This window comes from Acinonyx jubatus, chromosome E4 (assembly GCF_027475565.1).
Source record: "Acinonyx jubatus isolate Ajub_Pintada_27869175 chromosome E4, VMU_Ajub_asm_v1.0, whole genome shotgun sequence".
Lineage (NCBI taxonomy): Eukaryota > Metazoa > Chordata > Mammalia > Carnivora > Felidae > Acinonyx > Acinonyx jubatus.
The window spans coordinates 35429302-35451508 of record NC_069395.1 but is presented as its reverse complement, the minus strand read 5'-3'; the positions used below and the strand labels follow the sequence as shown (position 1 = coordinate 35451508).

Genomic DNA, 22207 nt, shown 5'->3' with positions numbered 1-22207 from the left:
AGCATGGTGTTTGGCACACAGTATGTACTCAGCATTTTTTAATGTTTATTTATTTTTTTAAATTTTTTTAATGTTTATTTATTTCTGAGACAGAGAGAGACAGAGCATGAGTGGGGGAGGGGCAGAGAGAGAGGGGGACACAGAATCCAAAGCAGGCTCCAGGCTCTGAGCTGTCAGTACAGAGCCCGACGCGGGGCTCGAACTCACAAACCGCGAGATCATGACCTGAGCCGAAGCTGGACGCTCAGCCGACTGAGCCACCCAGCGCCCCAGCATTTTTTAATGTTTAAAGGAAAGTGACTTCTATACATCCAGATAAAGATGGCTGGTAGGTATTTGGAGCTCAAGAGAAAGGTCTAGGCCAGAGATGTAGATTTGGGAGAATTAAATCTTGTAAGTTAAAATGGAAACCGTAGGAATAAATGAGACCATGAGGGAGAGGATGAAGAATAAAAGGGGGGATAGTACACTAACATTTATGGGTTAGGCAGAAGAGGAGAGCCAGTGAAGGAGGGCAAGAAGAAATAGGGAGCAGGAGGACCTGAGAGAACAGGGGCAAAGGGTCTCAATGAGATGGGAGAGGTCACAGCCTTGAAGCTCTGGGAGGTCAAGGAAGATGAGAAGTGGCAAAATACCTTAAGTCTTGCATATAAGACTCCCTGGAGACGGTGTCAGAGGTTTCTGAGGAGCTAAAGCCAGGATGCTATGGGTTGGAGAGTAAGGAACATGAAGAAACACCCTGTTTAGTGTGAGCCTGGGGGTACTTTTGAGGAGCTTGAGAAGTATGCAGATCTGAAGGAAGATTCTGATTGTTAGGATGGCAATGAGTTAAGCTTTCATTCAAATGTTTTCGAGCACTTTCCCTGTGCCAGACACTGTGTTAGGTTGAGCATATGTTCACCTTATGGGAAAGATACAGGAGTCCACAGACAGGTATGATTTACACAGCTCTGAAAAAGGGGACTCGAGGAAGCACAGTGAGGGTGGGTAGTGAAACTGTGTCTTCTGCTTCCAAATTCAGTGGGCTCTTCAGTCTAAGATGTTCCTTCCCTTCGATTTCTGGGAGGCAGATGGATGTGGCCTTCCATATCTCTTGGCGGAGGGGGAGGAAGAAGGTGGGGAGCAAAACTCCTCAAGGTCTCCTTTTCCTCAGGCTTGACAACAAATGTACCTCTCACTGTCATTTCTGCCTCTCCTGCTCCCTCCTGATCTTTAAATATCCACACAAGTAAGGCAAGAAAGTCTTTCCCAGGTTGGGTGAATTTTCCATTTTCTGTCCGACGGGAAGGTTCCTGAAGTATGAGGCTTGGAAACCACCCAGGGAAAATGACCTCATAGGAATGGAAGGAGTTTCTCGGTTTAGGATGCTAAGAGTTTTAACAGGCTTCTGCCAGCAGAGGGAGCCCCAGGGTTGGGAGAGGAGGATCCGACAGCAGTGTTTAAAATGGGATGGGGAACTCGTTTCTGGCAATGTTTTTAGCAGTCTGGAGGTATTTATGCATTAAGTTCAGATAAAAGGGGATGAAAGCGGGAAGGAGGGAGGGAGGAAGAGACACTCATAACACACTGGCATATACACAGAAACAGTCACACAGACACACACAAAAAAAACACCGTATAACCCCCCGCCCCCTCACCCCTCCCTACACGCACTCACAATTTAGGCTCTAGTCCAGTGGTTCCTGAACCCTGCCGCGTAACTGGATCATCTGGGGAAACTAAGGGCAGATTTCCAGGCCTCCTCAAGACCGCTTCAATCAGAAGCATCAAGGGCGCGACCTAGGAATCTGTATTTGTACAAAGCTCCCCAGGCGATTCTGAAGTAAATGTGGACAGACTGGTGAGCTGCTCTTGGTAATTAGGTAAATACTTTAACTATAGCTCGTTCAGAGATTTAATTTAATGGCTCCAGGCATCAACATGTTGACTGCTAGATCGAATGTAATCCAGGGGAGACCAATATTATTACTGAGCCATTTTCGTTTTGAATAATTTTTGTATTTATTAATATAATACATGGGGGGGGGGGTAAAAAGTCACATGGTACCAAATGGGTTATAATGAATAACAGAAATCCTTGTTCCTTTCTTCCCCATGCCCTAGTCTCATTCTAAGGCAATTACTGGTTTAAATCTTATTTTTTTTCCCCCTCTGGGAATCAACTCCATATTTTTAAGCAATATGCTTTCATTGTTATTTCTTGATTTTGCAATATTAGAAATTATTTATTTGATTTCCTACTAAGGATTCTTAGGATTTGCTTTTTCTCACAACATATGCAGACAGACATTTCCTTCCTTCTAGATTCCTAGTACCATTATGTCACAAATTTTAAGTAAACCAGTAGTCAGTGTTTATATTGTTATGACCAACTGTTTATAGCACAGCAGTACAATGCACTGTAATGTCATCTCTTCTGATCTCCCCTTCCCTTCTGGGAGTTAATAACCACCTCATTTTTGTTTGCTTACTTCATTGTCCATGGTCTCCAAATCCTCCGACAAGAGCTATAAAACTCAAATAAGTTGGTCAAATTCATTGGATAATTTATCCAATTTTTTTCTTTGGAGACAACCCTCCTGGAGCCACGACTCATTCTGTGCCAGTCTGGACTAGGAGCTTGATAGACTGTTCTCTGGGACATTTCCTTTGCCATCCACCTGGAAACTCAGACTTTTTTCTCTCTTGGCTCACTTCCTTATGCATGGTAGGGAAATGTTTTTCAGACCTTGGATGCAGGAGTGATGTTTCACATTAAACATCTTTATGTGGCATTCATCCATCAGACCTTGGCCACATAAACCCCAGTGAGGCAGCTCTGTCTGCTTGTCTTTACATTCCCCTTGATTCATAGTTTGTCTGGGTAAGGATTTCTAGATTGAAGGTTGTTTTCTCTTGGAATGGGAAGACACTGATATATTGCCTTTCAATTTCTAGCTTCCAGTATTGATACTGAGAAGTCCAGTTACTCTCTGGATTCCTAATCTTTGGTTTGTGAACTTTTTTTCTTCTCTCTAGAATTTTTGGGATCCCTTTATTCCTGGGGTTCTAACATTTCTAATAATACACTTTGGGGAGAAGTGGGTTTTTTTTTTTTTTTTCATTTGTTGTTTTGAGTACTCAGTGGATCCTTTCAATGTGGAAATTAAAATCTTTCATCACAGGAAATTTTGGAGAAATTATCTTCTTTAAAAAATTTTTAATTAATTAATCTTTAAAGAAATTTTTATTTATTTATTTTGAGAGAGAGAGTACATGAGGGAGGGGCAGAGAGAGAGGGAAACAGAGAGAATCCCAGGCAGGCTCTGAGCTGCCAGTATAGATCCCCACATAGGGCTTGATCCAATGAATGGTGAGATCATGACCTGAGCTAATATCAAGAGTTGGATGCTTAACTGACTGAGCCACCCACGTGTCCCTGGGGGAAGTTATCTTTTTGATTAATGTATTCCCCTCCATTTTCTCCTGCTCTCTTTTTGGAATTCTAATTAGAAGGTGTCAGAGCTCCTTGACTGATCCTGTAGGTTTCTTACTGTTTTTGTCTTGTTTTCCATCTCTTTCCCTTTTTATCCTATTTTCTGGGATATTCTGTCAATTTTATCTTCCAGTGTTTTGTTTTAATTTTTCAATTTCTAGTTGCATTTTTATTTTAAAAAGCTCTTTCTTGTTCTCTAGTATTTTTAAAAAACAGTGGCTTCCTGATCTTTATTCATGGATGCACTGTCTTCCCTTATCTCTGGGGAGATTTTAATGTTGCCATGGCTGTTGTTAACAATTTCTTTTGCTCTCTGGATGTTGGAGTCTCCATCTTCAATGCCAGAGGCTTTCATTCCATGCTTGGTAATCCTTGGAGTCCATTTCTTGGCTGTTGGAAGTTTTGCGTGCAAGGGCAGGGCTTGCCAATTGCTGGATTCTACTACAAGATAATCCAGAGAGTGCTTGGCAGTTTCATTGGCAGACCCCATTGTCAGTGTCTGTAGTCTTCTCTTCTTTGGTTGGGCACTTTCTACAAGGAGCAATCGTGAATTCTTCTGGCTAGTGCGGGCTGGAGTAGGGTGAATGGAGACGGGGGTAAACTGCGCAGTTCGTGTTCTGGGAGCTGGGCCAGGATAAGGGGCTGGGGAATCTCATCTTTCAGTATTGAATCTTTCTGTAATCCTTCTGTTTCTAGCTCCGTGCCTAACCCCATCCTTTGCTCTGCCTGGTGTCCCTGTGACTGGTGCCTCTTGGCCAGTTTCTCCAGAAAATAAGCTTTCTTTTTTCATTGGAGGGCAAGAGAGGGAATCTGGAGTGTCTCTTATCCTTCCCCTCATTTCTCTGGCTGTGTTCTAAGGTTCCCAATGCCCTGATCCCCGAGACTCTCCTGTACTCTGTGGCCTCTTGTGGGCTTCCCATCATGGGTACTTGCTTCAGCAATCACTGCTTTGCTAAGTCACTTATCACTCATCCATCCACTTTGCATCTTCCAAAGGGTGTTGACATCTCTCATCTGCTGTTTCTATTCCAGTTCTCTTTGTCCTTGTGGTTTATAAGATGCAAATTCTTCTACTGTGATCAGTGCATTTTGTCAGGAAGCAGAAACTAATGTTTGTTCAACTGCCACATTTAACCCTAGACAGCTCCTTTGAGTAGTCTGTCAGGCTTGACATGATGGGAAGCTTATAGCAGTGACATCTTCTATTTCCCCCCGAGTTACTCAAGAGTCAAGAACATGTAAATGAGACTTTTATGAAATAATTTTAATGGAAGAAAATGAGGGGAAATATTTCATTTGTTCATTCATCCATCCCCCACCCCCCAAACATTTATTGAGCCTAATATATGCCCAGACTGTGCTAGGTGCCAGGAATATAAAAGCTGAGCAATATTTGGTATCTTCCTTTGAGGAAATTATAGTTAAGTATAAGGAAGGTAAGCAAGTAAATCAAAGTTCATAATAGCATAATAATATGCTATAATAAGGGTGTGCAAAGGGTATATATGGGAATATAGCGGTAGGGTGTCCAGATCAGTCTAGGACAGTGGGAAAGTCTTCCAGGAGGAAGTGGCCCTGGAGCTAAGTGTTGAAGGACAAATACAAATGACAGAGATGAAGAAGATGGAGGAAGGGCATTCCAAATAAAGAGAACTGCATGTGTTCAGACAAGGAATCTAGAAATAGCATGATATGTCAGAGGAACCTCAAGTAGATTGAAATGGCCAGAGCAAGGGTCTCCGTTGGGGAGTGGCTTGAGTGAGAGTATAATGGTCATTGAACTATAAATATCTATGTTAGTCTGGAGCATGATCCTGGGTCTACCGATGAGAGATGCAGAAATAATAATAATATCCTATTCCCTCTGTGAATTTGAGCAAATTTTTAAAATGTCATTTGTAAAATGAGACTACTATGAGATTATATAAAGATATGAAGTATGCAAAATGCTGGGTCAGTGGTAGGAATTTAAAATATTCTAGTTGTCTTCTGACAAACCTGCCTTAAATCTTTCTACTCTCTCTAGTCCCCTAACAGTTATAAAACAGATTCTGGAAAAGCTTAACTATTAGGAAAATCTTTTCCTTCTTTCCATTTCTGCCAGGCAAGGATTACATGAGCATCTTTCAACTGAATATTTTTTTAATCAGCAGATGCAGTGTTTATGAATTCTTGGGTGTCTAGGGGCACCTTCCTGTAAAGGCTGGGTGGTTATTTTACAGGGCCCTTGGGTAGGACCAGAAGAAATGAGTTCCAGTCTCCTCTCCACCATGAGCATATATGTGACCTTGGGCAAGGCCCTTTCCCTGTCTTGGCTTCGATTCCCTCACCTGGCAAACAAGAGGAATTAAATTAGATTACCTTTAAGATTTATTCCAGCTTAGAAATTGGATGCAGGAAGGTTTTAGCTGTACTGATACTAGGAGGGAGGGAGGATTTTTGGATTTTACTTTCATATCATTTATTTTCATATCATGTAATATTTTCATATATCATGAAAAGGGAAAGGCAATTCCTGTCCAATCTCGGCAAGCAAGCAGAAGTAAGATTCTTTAGAATCATCTCTCCTTACCTCTCCCACTCTCCTTTCAGCTTCTGACTGATTTACTCACACAAACCCCGAAGAATGATGCTGGCACCAAAAACAAAACAAAACAAAACCGCCCCCCCACCCCAACTTCCATGTGCGTCCTTCTGAACTGTTACGCACTGTTGGAAAGGTTGGGGGACATGGACTCTTAAAAGCCAACTGTTGTGAAAATACATCATCATTGCCTAGAGGTGCTTTCCAAAGCATGAGTCCAGCTCTCTTAATCCCTCCAAGTGACTGGATCGGTCAACTACAACCTTCTGGATGGTACTGTCTATTGATGGCAAGTGACGGTTTGGGTAAACGGTGGGGGTGGGGAATGGCATTTCCTGTTCCTGTCGGTTTCTCCAACCGACCCGAAAGAAATGCCTTTGAATTGTCCCCAACAGGCCCTTTTAAGGCTCACAGGGTCAGTACCCTGAGCATTCAGGCTGGACGGGGGCTAAGGCATAGGTGAACAGCACGTGGAGATTTTTGATTGACAACTTTAGGCCTCCCTTGGTGCATTGAACAAGACTTCTTGAGATAAAATGAGCCTTCCTCAAGGCTCCTGGTTTCAATATTAATAATATTGAAGGAGCTGATGATCGGATGCAGAATGCAGATATCAGCATTCTCAGCAACTCCCAAGATACAGCCTGGTGTTTGTGCTCTGTCATCGGTTTAAAGCCAATTTTTAAAAAAATGCTTACGACCTGCAATCTTTGTATGATTTCAAAAGAACAGGCAGAGTTTTTAAAACAATTTTTGCAACTTTTTGTTCCAACTTAACTTTCTGTCCCAAAATGATCAGAATGCTCTCAGTGCCAGTAACAGACGCCTGGTTCCATCTGTGTCTTATCATATCTTCCCTCCTACACATTTCAAATCTCATAGGGCATTTTTTTTTTTTTGACCAGCATCTGACATTGAAATCTCTCTTCAGCCCAGCCCTCCAGTTTATTCCAATAGAAGCATTACTTCAATAGCGTTTTTTCGAAGACCTACTATGGACTAGGCCCTGACACAAATAGTGATGCTATCATATATAATGTGATTTTAAAAAGTCTTACCTTGAGGTTTCAACCAAGTTTGACTTCTTTTTATTGATCTCCTTTTTCCTTTTGCTTCTTTTCTCCCTTTCCCTCCTCCTCTGCTTTCCCTTCTGTTTCATCTCTCTCTTTCTCTGCGGTTTCCCACTCTTTGGGGAGGGGCAGGATTTCCTGCTCTGAAGTTGGTTGGTTTCTGGGAGGAGTCAGAAGACCTGATTCGGGACTGGAACCAGCTGGTCTGCCACCTGATACAAGAAGGTGAAACCCAGGCCAAGGAAGAAGGCTCTTAGGCTAGGACGGAGCTTGCAGCCAGGAGGCGCTGGGAGAGGAGCCCCGAAGGGAAGCCAGAGTGGGCCAGTCCTTGCCGCAGGCAGGCGGAGAGTCCAGGGTTCCCCAAGGGAAGCCCATGGTGGGAAGGATTGAAAGTGGTCCTGGTTGCCCTGGAGACTTATCCATTACTGTTGTTAGCTCCCCACATGCCAGAGGCACGCTAGGCAGAACCCCGTCCCACCCTTAGCAAAAGCTCACTCTCACATTCCTGGCTTTGCCTCAAAGGAAAGTACTGAAACAAGACCTGGGTTTGGGCCGATTTTCCTTCTCTACCAGGAGAGACTCTAGGATCCAGTGTGCTCTGTGAGACCTGTATGTCTACACATTTCTCAATTATAAACTCCTTAGGAAGTCCTCTAAGGACATAAACGATTATGGTGATCACATCAGCAGGAGCAGAGCATAGACGGTAGAGGGAAAGACAGGAACCTGCAACAAGATCTCCATGGGGTTGGGGCTCCATATTATTCCACAATAATTCCAGCCTGATTTCACACCAATTAATGTTGGAGGATCATACTCCAGTTTAGAAGTTTTGTTCTTTTGGAATAAGGCATGGACAACAGTGTGCCAATTAAAAAGTTCACTTTCTTGGGGCGCCTGGGTCACTCAGTCGGTTAAGCATCGACTTCAGCTCAGGTCATGATCTCACAGTTTGTGGCTTCCAGCCCCGCGTCAGGCTCCGTGCTGACAGCTCAGAGCCTGGAGCCTGCTCTGGTTTCTGTGTCTCCTTCACTCTCTCCCCTCCCTGCTCATGTTTGCTCTCTCTCTCAAAAATAAATAAACATTAAGAAAATTTTTTTTAAAGTTCGCTTTCTTTATCCGTTCATTTATTCACTATTCAACAGATATTTAACGAGCACCTACCCCATGCCAGGCATTAGTGTAGGATCTGGGAACAGAGGGCTAGCCAAACTAGACATAGCCCCACCCTGATGGAGAATATGATTGACATGGTCAAACAGTGGTGTCTCTGAGAATAGGGGGCATAAATTTAAAGGAAGGACTGGAATTGTTGGGTGCTAATGTCTCTCTTGGAACAGCATCACTGGACAGATTTTGGACAGTTATCTTTCTGTTTCTTAGTCAAATGGGACATTGGTTCTTTCAACAATGGTTTTGCTTGCACTAACTTTAAGTATCCTTATCTATAGGCTCCCAGGTTTTTTTTTTTTTTAATGGTTATTTATTTATTTTGAGAGAGAGAGAGAGAAAGAATGTGAGCTTGAGTGGGGGGCAGGGGGAGGCAGAGGGGCAGAGAGAGGGAGAGACAATCCCAAACTGTCAGCTCGGAACCCCACGGGGTAAGGTCATGACTTGAGCCAAAATCAAGAGTGACGCTTAACCAACTGAGCCACCTAGGCAGCCCTAGGCTCTCAATTCTTAAAACATAGAAGAGTTTTTTTGTCTTGTTTTTCTTTCAAGAGACAGTTTTCGTTTTATTTATTTATTTATTTATTATTTATTTTTTTATCTAGAGAACCATACGTGCTATTGATTTCTAGCTTATTCACCCTCTAAGGCTCTCTGAAACTGTTTAGCCCCATATTGGACATTTGGGATTATTTTTATCTCTCATTAAATCCCCTAATTTATATTTGAGCCCTAAGAGAAAGAAATAAGAACTGAAAAAGACAAGTCTCCTTTACTTCAACTGTTGGGTCTACTCCAGAATACTCTGAAAATTTCCTGAAGTCTGTTTTCATTTTTATTTAATTTATAATTTTAAATCTTTGTCCAATGTACCTTTAAAAGAAAGGCTTCTGGAATTGTCTTTTGTACTGTATTTTTTCTTGCTTTCTTAAGGCACTTTTTTTTCTTTCATTTTACATGGCTGAGTTATTTAAAATTTTTCCTTTCTTCCCTGCTGCTTTTAAATATTTTTCTACAGCTGAAGGACTAACAATTAATTGATCAATTTGGCACAGATCTGTAGCCCAGAGCAATAAGTACCTAATAAAATCCTGAATTATTTAACAAATTTCTCCCTGGCTAGGTTTAGGAAACTCTTTAATTACAACTCTTAATATGGCTCCAGACCAGGTTTTAAATTTAGCTCCTTTAAAAAAAAATCGATTTATTTATTTATTTATCAAATGTTTATTTATTCATTTTTGAGAGAGACTGGGGGCAGGGGAGAGGCAGAGACAGAGGGAGAGAGAGCATTCCAAGCAGGATCCACACTGTCAGTGCAAAGCCGGATGTGGGGCTTGATCTCACCAACCAAGAGATCAGGACCTGAGCCATAATCAAGAGTCAGACGCTTAACCGATTGAGCCACCTAGGCACCCCCAAAATTCGATTTATTTAAATCAAAACACAACAGAAACAAACAACAAAGCCCTCAAAACAGGTCACCCAACTTCTTTAGGACTGCCTTCTGGTTTAGCAATTTTACAGTGTGATGGCTTTTTTTCCCCAGAGAAAACTCTGATAAAAGTATGGTCTGTATAGAAGCAGGTAAAGATGAGTAGAAAGAGAGAGAGAAATGAAATGAGAGTGGTGTCAGAAGGTATCAGTCTTTGAGAGAGACTATGCTGGAGTTAGAATTTTACTTTTTAGGCCTCAGCCTACCATTTAAAGAAGCAAACTACTGACTCTAGATTTCTGGAGTTCATCTTAAATGTCTTAATTTATTCTGGAGTTCCCCCTAAATGAATTAATTTACTGATTTTGACGTGTCAGAAGTTCCTCCATGATGGCCACTGTTATTCTAACTCAGTTTTTGTCCTTTATCAAAGTAAGCACAAGAATTAGGATCACAGGGCGGCTTTATAAGGGAAGTAGGAGTTCTTCCAAGAGGAGGTTGCAATTTTGAGGTAGAAGAACCCAAGAAAGACAAAAGAGGCTGTTTAGTAAGAGTGTGTGCTTGGGTGCCCTTTCTAAGCAAAGGTTAGGAAAGGGCCATGCAGTCAATGACCTGACAATGTTTGACCCTGGAATACAGACTAAAAAATGACCTTCTTTCACATGTTGACCAGACAGAGAATACTCTCATGAACGTTTTGTAGGGGACCCAAAGCTAAGTTTGGCCAATTGCCTTTTCCTGAATTGGGCATCCGTCTAATGGATCTGCAACTGTTATCCCTTAGGCCAGCTTGGACTGGATTGGCGGCTTATTGAACCATTCCCTATGAAACACTCCCTTATACCTATATTAGAAATAAGGTGCTCCAGAACAAAACAAAAACAGTTTCATAAGACAAGACTTTATAATATAGACAAACAAAAGCAAAGGGAAAGTGAGCAGCAGGGGAATAAGCAGTTTAATGACAAAAATAGTTATCAAATGGTATATCTCCCAAACCGAAGGTCTAATAACCTTATACAAAGGCCTAGGTATAATAATTTACTAGCATGTACACCTGTAAACTAAAATATCGAATTACTTTGTACAAACACTGAGGTCTAATGATTTTATACAAAGACCTACTTGGTTATAAATCATATAGGTGGTGAGAAGTCAGTGAAACCACTGGAGTTAAGATTGTCATTGGAACTGACTTAACTGGCAGCAGATAGAAGGACAGATAGAGTTTGGGCACAATGAACCCAGTAAGCTCATGTGTTGCCTTCTGGGAAACAAGAAAGTTAGAGATTGGCGTACTTTCCCAGACTTAAGTGGGCTGACATCACCTATAGAAGCATATTTACTTGTTGACTGCCTGGCATTCTGAAATGTATTTATGGGGTGAGTCACTTACTGATTGGTTGACCCTCAGAAGTTAGGGACTATCACTGACTGGTTAGCTTTGTAAAAGTGTGTTAACTGAGGTGAGTTATCATTCATTGAGCCAATGGATTTAAAACTGATTTCTGGATACTGTGATTATAGGAACAATCAAACTTGTCCTAAGAATGTGGCAATTAAAAAAAAAACTATTTAATGTTTATTTTTGAGAGAGAGAGAGACAGACAGAGTGTAGCGGGCAAGGGGTAGAGAGAGAGGGAGACACAGAATCTGAAGCAGGCTCCATCCGGGCTCAAAGCTGTCAGCAGAGAGCCCAATGTGGGGCTTGAACTCACGGACTGCGAGATCATGACCTGAGCGGAAGTCGGATGCTTAACCAACTGAGCCATCCAGGTGCCCTGAAACTGTTTTTTTGAAGTTGATATTCATTTATTTTGAGAGACAGAGCAGGGAGGGTGAGAAAGGAGAGAAAAACCCAAGCAGGCTCTGTGCTGTCAGTGCAGCGCCTGATGCAGGGCTCAAACTCACTAACCCACTAACCCTGAGATCATGACCTGAGCCGAAACCAAGAGTCAGACCAGACGCTTAACTAATTGAGCTGCTCAGGTGCCCCTGTGGCAACTTTTTAATATTCTCACAGTTGATACCAACTATTTTTTTTCACTAGAACAAGTGTGAGTTGAAATTTGATACAACAGAAAATTATATATTTACTTATATTAATAGATCGGAGTTTTGTGGTGTTTTGTAAAGAGCAATGTGACTAATAAGTGTTTCACTATGACGAAGTTTGAGAACCATTAGATACCACCACTAGATTAGGGTGTTTCCTAAGAGGCAAAAGTATTAGTTAGATAACTTAATCAGGAAATAGTTTATTTTTTGAATTAAATTCATTATTTTTAATATTCATCCAGTAAGAAGGAAAATATTTGGCAACATGCTGAGAGGAAGAACACAGACACTGGAAACATAGAGAGGGTGTGTGTGTTGGGACCTCAAAGGTCATAAGACTAATCTCCCTCCAAGTTCAGAAATCTCCTTTCCAATTTATACCACCCCTCACAGATTATTTCCAATCTCTACTTGCATGCTTTAAGTAATGAGGCACTTACTACACATCACAAAGAAACTCATATTTTGAATTATTCTGATTTCTTAATGACCTAAGATCTGCTTCCTTGTACTTCTATCTGATAATTCCAGAATTTCCAAGCCACATCAAATAAATCTATTTTACTGACTTTATTGGGTCAATATGGAAGCACTTCAGATATTTGGAGGCAATTGTTATGCAACACTAGTGTATTGTAACTCTAGTAGTCTATTCAATTATTCTGTAGGTGACAGGGTTTCTGGATTCTTATATGCCCAAGTCACTCTGATCTTAGCAGGTTTTTGTTTGTCACGGTGTCTCTTGAAATATAACAACAACTTTCATTGGCTGAAAGCTTACTGTATGCCAGGTAGTGCTGTAAGCACTTTACATGCATTATCTCATTTAATTAGCAAAATTATCCCACAAGGAAGGCACAGTTTTATAGATGGGGAAGGAACTTAACTAACCTGAAGCGGGGAATTTATAAGTAACTTTTTCAAGGTCCTAGAGCTAGCAAACAAAGGAGTCAGAATGCAAACCTAAGCATATCCAGGCAATCTTATTTAACTTCTTTGGTTTCCTTCCTGCTAGATTATAAGGTAAAACAAAACCTCCTCCTCATCCCTTTTGCTTGACATTCCACTTCTACTACTAAGATGCTAGGTTTTTTAGCAGGCCCTTGTTGGCTTATATTGAGCTGGCAATTAGTGAAACACCTAGGTCTTTTTCACGTGATCTGCTGCTAGAATAAACCTTTATAATTCTGTGGCCATGCAACTGGATTTTTGGAACTAATTCTGTACTCTTTCTTCTTCCCTGTTCAGTTTCAATTGGTTAGCTTCAGTGCATGGTACTAACCTGTTGAGCCGTTTTGAATCCTGACTCCACTGTCTCAGCTCTGCATCAGCAACAGAATTGATACCTTCTGTCACTTCTCCTGGGTTGATGATAAAATTGCCAATCAGGGTAGGGCCAAGGACCATTTTTGTCCCTGTGTTGGGAGAGAGACTTATATCTGACCATAGTCTTTCAAGATCACCTCAAAACCTTGACTCTGAAACTATTAAGCAAACCCTTTTTCCTTCCTTTACTTTAACCTGGGGTTTCTCAACCTTAGCCCTATTGACATTTTGGACTAGAGAATTCTTTGTAGTGGGCGGGGGGACCTGTGCATTATAAGATGTTTAGCAGCATTCCTGGCTTCCTTAGATGCTAGTAGTAATGCCCTTCCTCCCCTACCAGACAACCAGAAATGTCTCCAGACATTTTCAAGTGTCTTCTGGGTGGCGGTGGGAGTGGGGGAAACAGAACAAAATTGCTCCTTGTTCTTTTGAGTATCAGTGCTCTAACTTCATGAATTGGTTACTTGAGGAATCAAGTATTTATTAAGAACCTATTATTTGCCCAGGACTTGATACTTTCAACAAACACTAAAGAGGAAGAGGAAGATAAGGACCTTGATCGTGAGAAGATTATACTTTTTCCCTGGAGGAAGAGGACTGGATGGGTGTTAACCAGCCTTTTCTCTTTCTAACCTGGAGCTTCTCACTATGATTTGAGTTGATAAAGAGGAAGGTTTGGTAAAGCTAGAGATCCAATTAGCCATTCTTGGCTTGCTTTCTCTTTTCCTACCAGCTGGGAAGCTGGTGCTTCTTTCCTCTCTCTTTCTTTTATTAAGATACAGTTAGAAGAGGGGTGCCTGGATGGCTCCTTCCATTAAGCATCTGACTGCAGCTCAGGTCATGATCTCATGGTTCCTGAGTTCAAGCCCCACATCAGGCTCTGTGCTGACAGCTCAGAGCCTGGAGCCTGCTTCGGATTCTGTGTCGCCCTCTCTCTCTCTGCCCCTCCCCTGCTTGCGCTCTGTCTCTCTCTCAAAAATAAAATCAATATTAAAAAATATATACAGTTAGAAGAAAGGTATCAGTCATAGGAGGCTCTGGTCTGGTGTGAGGTGGCAAATAGCCTTTCTGCCCTAGAACTAATCTGTATCTGCTGTTAGTGTGCTGTAGCTCAGAAGTTGATTTATCTTTTTTTTTTTTTTTTTTTTTTAAGAAAGACAGACAACCACGTGCAATGCCTCATTTGGATGTGTCTGGAGTCTTGGAAGCTTGACTACCCTACGTTCTCCTACAAATGGACCTCGAGAGCTTGTTTGGAGGTTCTAGCAGGGGAACGCAGCTACTCGTATACCCTTGACAGAAGACGGTCCTCCTCTATCGGGGAAGGTCGTCCTCTTCGACCGAGCGAGCTCACAGCTTCAGGAGGGACGCACATGGAGTGGTGAGGGAGGAAGGGGACACCCCCCTAGCCAGCCAGATCAGCCGAATCAACCCTGGCGATCAATCGGGGGACAGATGTTGTGGCCAGATCGCCCTCACATCTGAGAAGTTGATTTATCTTCTGATCTTAAAATGCTAAGTCTGATGCAAGGTATAAAAGTTTCTCTCCTGCCACCCCTAACATGAAACAAAAACAAATCTTCAGCATACTTACAAGCGTGTACTATGAACATCAGGGTCCCTAACAGTGAAGCAAACGCTGACTTGGCTTCAGGGAGCTGCTCTTCCCACAGTGCTCCTGCCCCTTCACCAGCATGCTCACCCTGCTTGCTATCTCTCCACCCCAGGGAAACATGGTCAAGGAATCAGATACTGAGATAAAAAAAGATTTTTATAAAAAGATTTTTATTTCAAAATGCAAAATGGTGGTCACCGTAATAATAATAATATAAAAAGCATTTCCCCTCCTTCCACCCTAGTGCAAAATGGTAGATGCACTCAGATAGCTCAAAGATACATAGTTTTGTATGTGTCTTCCTGCAGTGCTGCACAGCAGCAAAACTCAATCCCAAACTCCTTTTGGTGGATCCGTGTGGTAGTTCAGTTCTAGAAGTCAGTGGCTTCTCAGATGTAAGTCCAAACAGCACAGGACTCCTGCTCTCTCCCACTTGGGCCTGACCCTACGCGCGCTCTCTTCTCACGCTCAGGCTATCTGTCCCCTCCCTCTGCCGGCTCCCAGGGGTCCTAGGAGGCGTGCAGCCGGTTGGAGAGCGCCCGGCTGCAGAGGACGGCCTCCTGCTGCTTGCCTTTCTCTAGCGGGGCCTGGGTCTCCAGGACCTTCCGTTCCCGGGCGGCCTGCAGCTCGGCCACCGCTGCCTCCCTGTCCCGCAGGCGGCTGGCGGCGGTGAAGGGGCTGCACACAGTCTCCACCAGGCCGATCACCACGCCGAAGAAGGCCAGCACGCTGCCCAGCACGTACAGCTTCACCAGCTTCCGATTGGGCTTCTGGGCCATCATCTCCCTGGCCAGCGGGATCAGCTCCTGCACGGTTTCCATCTCGGGGGCGGGGATGACCTGCGGGAGGAGCGGCGCAGGAAAGGGGCCCGTTCAGCCACGGAAGGATGGCCACGGCCTTCCCGAGCACCCTTCTCTCGGGTGTCCCGCAGGAAGGGGGACCCGCCCCGGACCCCGCCCAACCGCGCTCTGCCCCGCGGGGCTCACCTTGGAGGCGCAGCGCGAGTGGGAGGCAGCGCGAGCGGGGGGCGGCGGCGCGGCGGCGGTCAGCGCGTCCGGGATCCGGCCGGCCTCTGCGTTCTCCTCCTCTTCGGCAGCCGCGGCTCTTCCAGGTGGAGACTCCGCAGCTGGCACCTTGGCAGCGTCCCGGAGCCGCTTATATCTTTCCTCCGAGACCCGCCTATCGGGCTCCCAGGGCCCCGGGCCAGCGCAGTTCTTGCCAGAGGAAGGAGGGGTGAGGAAGGGGAAGGGGCGGGGCGGGGGAGGGGAAGGACCGGGAAGGGCCCAGGGGAGGCGGCCGCGAGCAGTGCACCTCCAGGCGGTGTGAGCTGCGAGTCCCGGGCAGGGGAGATCGCGGCGGGGGTGCGGGGTGGGGTGCGGCCGCAAAGCAGGAGGTCCCACTCCGGGTCCGCACAAGGGTGAGGACCCGGCACCCTGGGTATCGTGTACAGTTCCGACGTGACTCCTCCTTAAGAAGTGTGGGTGGGTGCGCAGCTTCCCTTGTCTGGGGCGACCCTAGAGGGACCCCTATGAGGACATGGGTTGGGGGCGGGGGAGGTTCTACCTAACCGGTAAATCTTTAGTTTTTATTCCTAAGGGGTGTCATCTTCCCACAGGTGTGGGGATCGGAGGGGAGAAGGCAAGGGGAGGGATCGTGGTTAAGGAACGGAACAGGTCTCCAGGCTCTGTGTGTGCTTGTGTTTCTTTCCGGCCTGACTGGTTTTATTCACAGGTGCTTGCATTGCTACGGTAACTTGATTAGATAACTATTTATCGAGGGTACCCTTTAATTGCAGGTGTATGTGTGATACGTCTCTGTGCTTGCCTCTGTTGGTGTATGTACTTCTGTGTCAGGGAACTACCATTAAATCCAATGATCCCCACTCCTACTTGAGAAGTGCAGTTTGGGGGTTTGGGGGGACCTGAAGATGGAAAGGGGCTGTTGATAAATTTCCTCTGCGGGTCTGGAATGCAGTTAGTTTATGCTCTCAATAATTATTTGCCACTTCCCTGGGTCTGGGGGTGCCATACCACAGAGCCAGTTCAGCTTATGGAAACAGGGGCGGAAGGGTGAGAATAGAGGGTTTTGGTAAGAGTTAAAGAGACAATTCTTGGAGGGCTCCTGGCTGGCTCAGTTCAGAAGAGCATGTGACTCTTGACCTCAGGGTCATGAGTTTAAACCTGACTTCAGGAATAGACATTACTCTCTCTGAAAGAGAGAGCATTCTTTGAAGCAAGTGTGAAGAGAGTAAGATACATTTTGGCCTGGGTGAAAACATCCTCACCTTGGGGTAGGTTGTAAGGATAAAACTTTGGTTATCCACTTATCCGAGTTAGCTAGCAAGAGGGGAAAAGCAGAGGTAATTGGGCCAAAGGGCTGCAAGCAGCGAAGGGAGAGGGCAGGAGGAGGAGGGGGAAATCAGACTGGCCAGAAAATTGTAAAGGTCAGTGATGCAATCTTGCAACAGTTTGTCATAGGCTGAGTGCTGTGAGGAGGGACTGGGTAAAGGGCGGCTTCAGAGATCAAGTGTTTAAGTCCTTGCAAATTTTAACAGTAATCTTTTTTGGGGGGGGGGGGTTGGTGCTGAAGCAGTTTCCCAATTTGGTTAAAAAAGGCAACAATAATAACTACCCTATGCCGTGGCTATTAGTATTTCAGGTAATAAGATCTATATATGCTTGCAGATTGGGCAAGGTTACTTAAATAGCTTTTGTAAAATTCTACATTTTAGTCTGTACCCAAGCAGTCAAGGTGACGTGGGGCCCAACAGGGGTTATTCCTAGACGGGGTGTCCTGGTGCTTATTGTTCTTTTAATGTTGTCAGACAGGAAATTTGCGCAACAAGGGACCAATTTGAGATTAATATCAATCTTGGCATTTTCTGTGAATCTTCCTTACAATTTTGGAGAAGTCTCCAATACCTGGCAGAAATGATACATGAGCTTTCTCAAGATTTGTGAGTGTTCCAAACATTGTGGCCTCTGGAAGAGTGTGTGATGTGTACCTTAATATCAGAGCTTTCACCTGGTTTCTTCTCTGAAAGTGAGTCAGCCCAGCTTTGGACCCAAAATTCTGAAATTGACTGAATGGTAAGCATTTCCGGTATTTCTGTAAATCAAAGACGAAAACCGCATGTCTTCCAAGGTCAGCAGACTGTAATTTACCTACAGTTCCCCTTTCTTGTGATTTGCTGTGGCAGAATACATCAGCATCTCAGATAAGTTCCTCTCTTCCCCTCTTTGATAATCTGACTTTGACCCCCAGACCCCACCAGCTTGCTGGCCAGACGGAGACAGACACATCAGCAGGAGGTATGGATTGGAGTTGCCGGTGCATTTGGTGCTTCTGGTTTAGGTGGTAGCTGGGGCTGAGTGGGAGATGGTGGGAACCGAAGGCTGAGGAATCCAGGGCCACCTCATGTTTAGGAATTTCTGATAGCTCCTCTGTCTAGTGGGGCAAAAGAGCCCAACTTCTAGGGTAGCAGGTTAGGTAGGGCTTGAGAAACTAAGCATGTGCTTGGTGCTGATGTCACTTTAGAGATGTAAAGCCTTGTGTTGCATCACACAGGTCAGACACAGGTTATAGCTCTGAAGGCCGGACCAGCTACAGGGTCATCAACCATTTCAGTGTGCCTAGGGCTGAGAGGTTTCCCTGAGTGCCGGAATTAACAGGGCTGAGAGTGGGACAGCTCTGGGTAAACTGGGATAGTTGGTCACCCTACCCTGGAGTCTATCCTAACATTTAATTCTGCCATTTCTAGGAAAGTAGGAAAGGCTAGTTTAAAATGTATTTGTTTTCGGGGGGCCTGGGTGGCTCAGTTGGTTAAGCGTCTGACTCCTGATCTCAGCTCTGGTCATGATCTCATGTTTGCGAGCCCCACGTAGCACTCTGTGCTGATGGCATGGAGCCTGCTTGAGATTCTGTCTTTCCTAGTCTCTCCCCCTCCCCCACTCATTCTCTCTCTCTCTCTCTCTCTCTCTCTCTCTGTGTGTCTCTCCCTCTCTCAAATAAATAAAACTAAAAAATTTGTGTTTACAGGGGTGCCTGGATGACTCAGTAGTCGGTTAAGCATCCGACTTCGGCTCAGGTCATGATCTCATAGTTCATAGGTTCAAGCCCCGTGTCGAGCTCTGCGCTGACAGCTCAGAGCCTGGAGCCTGCTTTGGATTCTGTGTGTGTCTCTCTCTGTGTGTCCCTCCCCCTCTTGCACTGCATCTCTCTCAAAAATAAATAAATGTTACAAAAAAAATTTTAAAAATTTTGTTTATTTTGCTTTCCAAATCCCTTTCTCCCAAACATTAAAATACCCAGAACCATCTGCAGAGGAAACAGTCACAAAGGTACAACAGGTAGTCTTAGGGATAAGTGCAGAGGTGGGATAGAGCTGTCCCAACAACTGTGCTTTGGGGATTGAAGGAACAGGAGACCGAGGCCTTTTGGATGATTGGTTGTATATGAATTTCAATGATTAGTATTATTATTTTGTTACCAGCTCCTTGCTGCCTAAAGTCACTGCTCACCCCTGGTATTCCAGGAGGCAGGAGGGAGAGGATCATCCATCCTAGAAGATAGGATAAAATCATTTGTAAATCTTACACTCAGTCCTTAGAGTTATTTTCATCTCATGTATGCTAGTTGGAGAGGTTTCTCATCTCTCAAATATCAATGGATGATTTTTATTTTATTTATTATTATTATTTATTATTTTATTTTATTTTTATTTATATATGATTTTTAAATTTATACATGATTTTAGTTTAGTTTATTTATTTATGCTGAGAGAGCGAGTGGGGGAGGAGCAGAGGGAGACAGGGAGAGACAGAGAATCCCAAGCAGCCTCTGCACTGGCCCCAGTGCAGGGTTCGAACTCACAAACCTTGAGATCATGACCTGAGTCCAAGTCAAACACTTAACCAATGGAGCAACCCAGGTGCCCCTTAACGGATGATTTTTAAATCTACACTCTAACCTTTATCTTCCTCTGGTTTTATAGGTTAGAGTTCTAGAGGCTAGACATTTCTGTGTGAATCTCCTGCTTTTATCAAAAACTTAACACACTTTAAACAAGGCTCCCGATATTCTCTGTACTCTTGCAAATGAAGTCACCTTCTCAGTATCCTTGTGGCTAGCAGTGCATCTCCATTTTACCCATTCTCTGGGCCTGAGATACTGTGGCATTTTCTTAGAGAGGCTTCTTTCCTGACGGCTCTATCCCACCATTCCCTACTTAGTGTCCTGCTTTATTTTCTTCATAGCATTTAGTACCTGACTTTATATTGATGAACTGTTGGTTTGCTTTTGTGTTGTCTTCCATGTTAAGCTTCAGTGAGGGCTGGGACTTTGTTTTGCTTTTCACTGTGTCCCTAGAACCTTGTATGATTGTTGACATATAGTAGGTTCTTAATAGGTAACTATGGGATTAGTTAATGTCTTCTCCATTGGACTGGCAAGGGAGGGACTGTGTTTATTAAGTTTGCATGCAGTCAGATGTTTAGTGGATGCTCAAAGAAGCATTTAGGGTATTTTTTCTTTTTCTTTTTCTTTTTTTTTTTTTTTTTTTTTTTGGTAGGCTCTATGCCCATCATGGGGCTTGAACTCACAACCCCTTGATCAAGAGTTGCAAACTCTACCTACTGAACCAACCAGTAGGCACCCCACTGTTTTTGGGTTTTGACAGTTTTCTTTTCTCCTTGTCCTTCTTCTCCTTCTCCTTCTTCTCCTTCTTCTTCTTTGCCTTTCGTCTTCTCCTCTGTAATCCATTTCTAACACTACCACCAAATAAATCTTCCTAAAATTAGATTTTTATTCCTAATGCCTGTTTAAATCCCAGATCATTTCTCATTGCCTACATGAACCTGGATTCTGCATATTGGATTTACTTGATCAGTATTCCTGGAATCTGATACTTCTATGATCTGGCCTTCCCTACTCATCTAACATTATATTCCATTCTCCAACAAGAACCCTTTGCTCCACAGATGGGTTTCTCATAGCCCGAGTCCATTCTCATTGTGGTTGCCTCACTTTTGCTCATAATCTTCCTACCTGAAATGCGGTTGTCTTTCTCCTCTGTCTTCCTTCCTTCAGTTCATGTACTCGGAGAAGCCACCAGCACACCCTGATCTCTCTTTTCTGTGAATTTCAGCTGCCTTTGTGGCTCATTCTGCATGGGTTGGCACTGCATTGTGTACTGTTCTCTACAGCTCTCTCATTGTTCCCTGTGGGCTAGCCCTGTCTCTGTGGAAGACCAGATCTTTGTACCTTTCATGGTGCTAATGTATAATAGGGGCTTAATCAATACTAGCTAGATTGACCTGAAAGTCAGTATTGAGACAGAGATTACAAAATGATCAGACTCTCTTGGGATGTCATTTTAGGCACAGTAGCTTGTCCTTGGCTCAGAGCCTTGGGGTCAAAATTGCCCAAGACCTGGCAACTTGGCTTAGTTCCTTCCACTCTGTCTTCCTCACCTTTCACTTCCACTCCCAACATAGTGTCTGACATTGCAGTGATTGGCTTATTCTGGGGCACTCCTCCAGCCTGCTCCTGGGGCCTCAGGGTCTTGGCAAATCAACACTGATGAGCAGACCCTTGGTAGACATTTTGCTTTAGTCCCTCATGGCCTCTGGCCAAGCAGAGTCACTATCTGCTGGGCCATGCAGGATGTGCTGGGAGCAACACCCTACTGCCCACATACCATGTCTGAATCGCACTGCTCTACTTTGTAAGGTTGAATCAGCACAGGGAATTTTTCTCAAGCTCAAATCCCAGCTAGACTTAACAGAATAGGGTTCTGGAGTCAAAGAGACTTGGGTTCATTCAAGACCTGTCTTCTCTTACCAGGCTCTGACCTTGGACAAGTGACCTAACTTCTCTAGTCTCCATTTCCTCATCTGTAAAGTGGGGTTGATGATAACACCTATGAAATGAGATGTGGTAAAGACTGGATGAGCTAGAGAACTGGAAAAGGCTTAGCAGTCTGGCACAAATGAAGCAATCAATGCATGTCATTGATTCAGTCATTACTCTGTTGTCTTTGCCCCCTGCTTGTGTCAGCAATTCTTGTAGTCCTTTATCCCAGCCCAGGTCATTCACATTCTCTAGGTGACATATAGTCAGCAATAAGATCCAAAAACACTTGTTGAAGGGGCGCCTGGGTGGCTCAGTTGGTTAAGTGTCTATTTGGTTTGGGGCACCTGGATGGCTCATTCCGTTAAGCATCTGACTTAGGCTCAGGTCATGATCTCGTGGTTCATGAGTTCAAGCTCCACGTGGGTCTGTGGGATGACAGCTCAGAGCCTGGAGCCTGCTTTGGATTCTGTGTCTCCCTCTCTCTCTCTCTGCCCCACCCCCCCAAAAAATAAATTAACATTTGGGGAAAAAAAAACCCAAAAACATTTGTTGAAGCCAGCCATGTATCCGTTACTGTGTTAAGTATAGTTATAGAAAGCAAAATACAACATTGTTTAAAAAG

At 44.0% G+C, this 22207-nt stretch overlaps 2 protein-coding genes across 12 annotated transcripts in view; both read right to left on the bottom strand.

Annotated features, from left to right (window-relative positions):
• HSD11B1 (hydroxysteroid 11-beta dehydrogenase 1) overlaps positions 1-7263 on the bottom strand; it is a 55072-nt gene extending 47809 nt beyond the window's left edge. For 5 of the 11 annotated variants that reach the window (XM_027074525.2, XM_027074526.2, XM_027074524.2 and 2 more), the window contains exon 1: positions 1658-1902. The gene's annotated coding sequence lies outside the window, so the exon portion shown is untranslated. Of the gene's footprint in view, positions 1-1657; positions 1907-7117 lie in introns of those variants that run through there. The other 6 variants (XM_053209593.1, XM_053209592.1, XM_027074531.2 and 3 more) reach the window with 6 other exon arrangements.
• Positions 7264-14889: 7626 nt separating this feature from the next.
• Positions 14890-15554, bottom strand: G0S2 (G0/G1 switch 2). The gene has a single exon (XM_027074536.2). It carries the CDS (start codon positions 15552-15554, stop codon positions 15243-15245), a length of 312 nt encoding a protein of 103 aa, XP_026930337.1. The 3' UTR covers positions 14890-15242.
• Positions 15555-22207: the final 6653 nt, after the last annotated feature.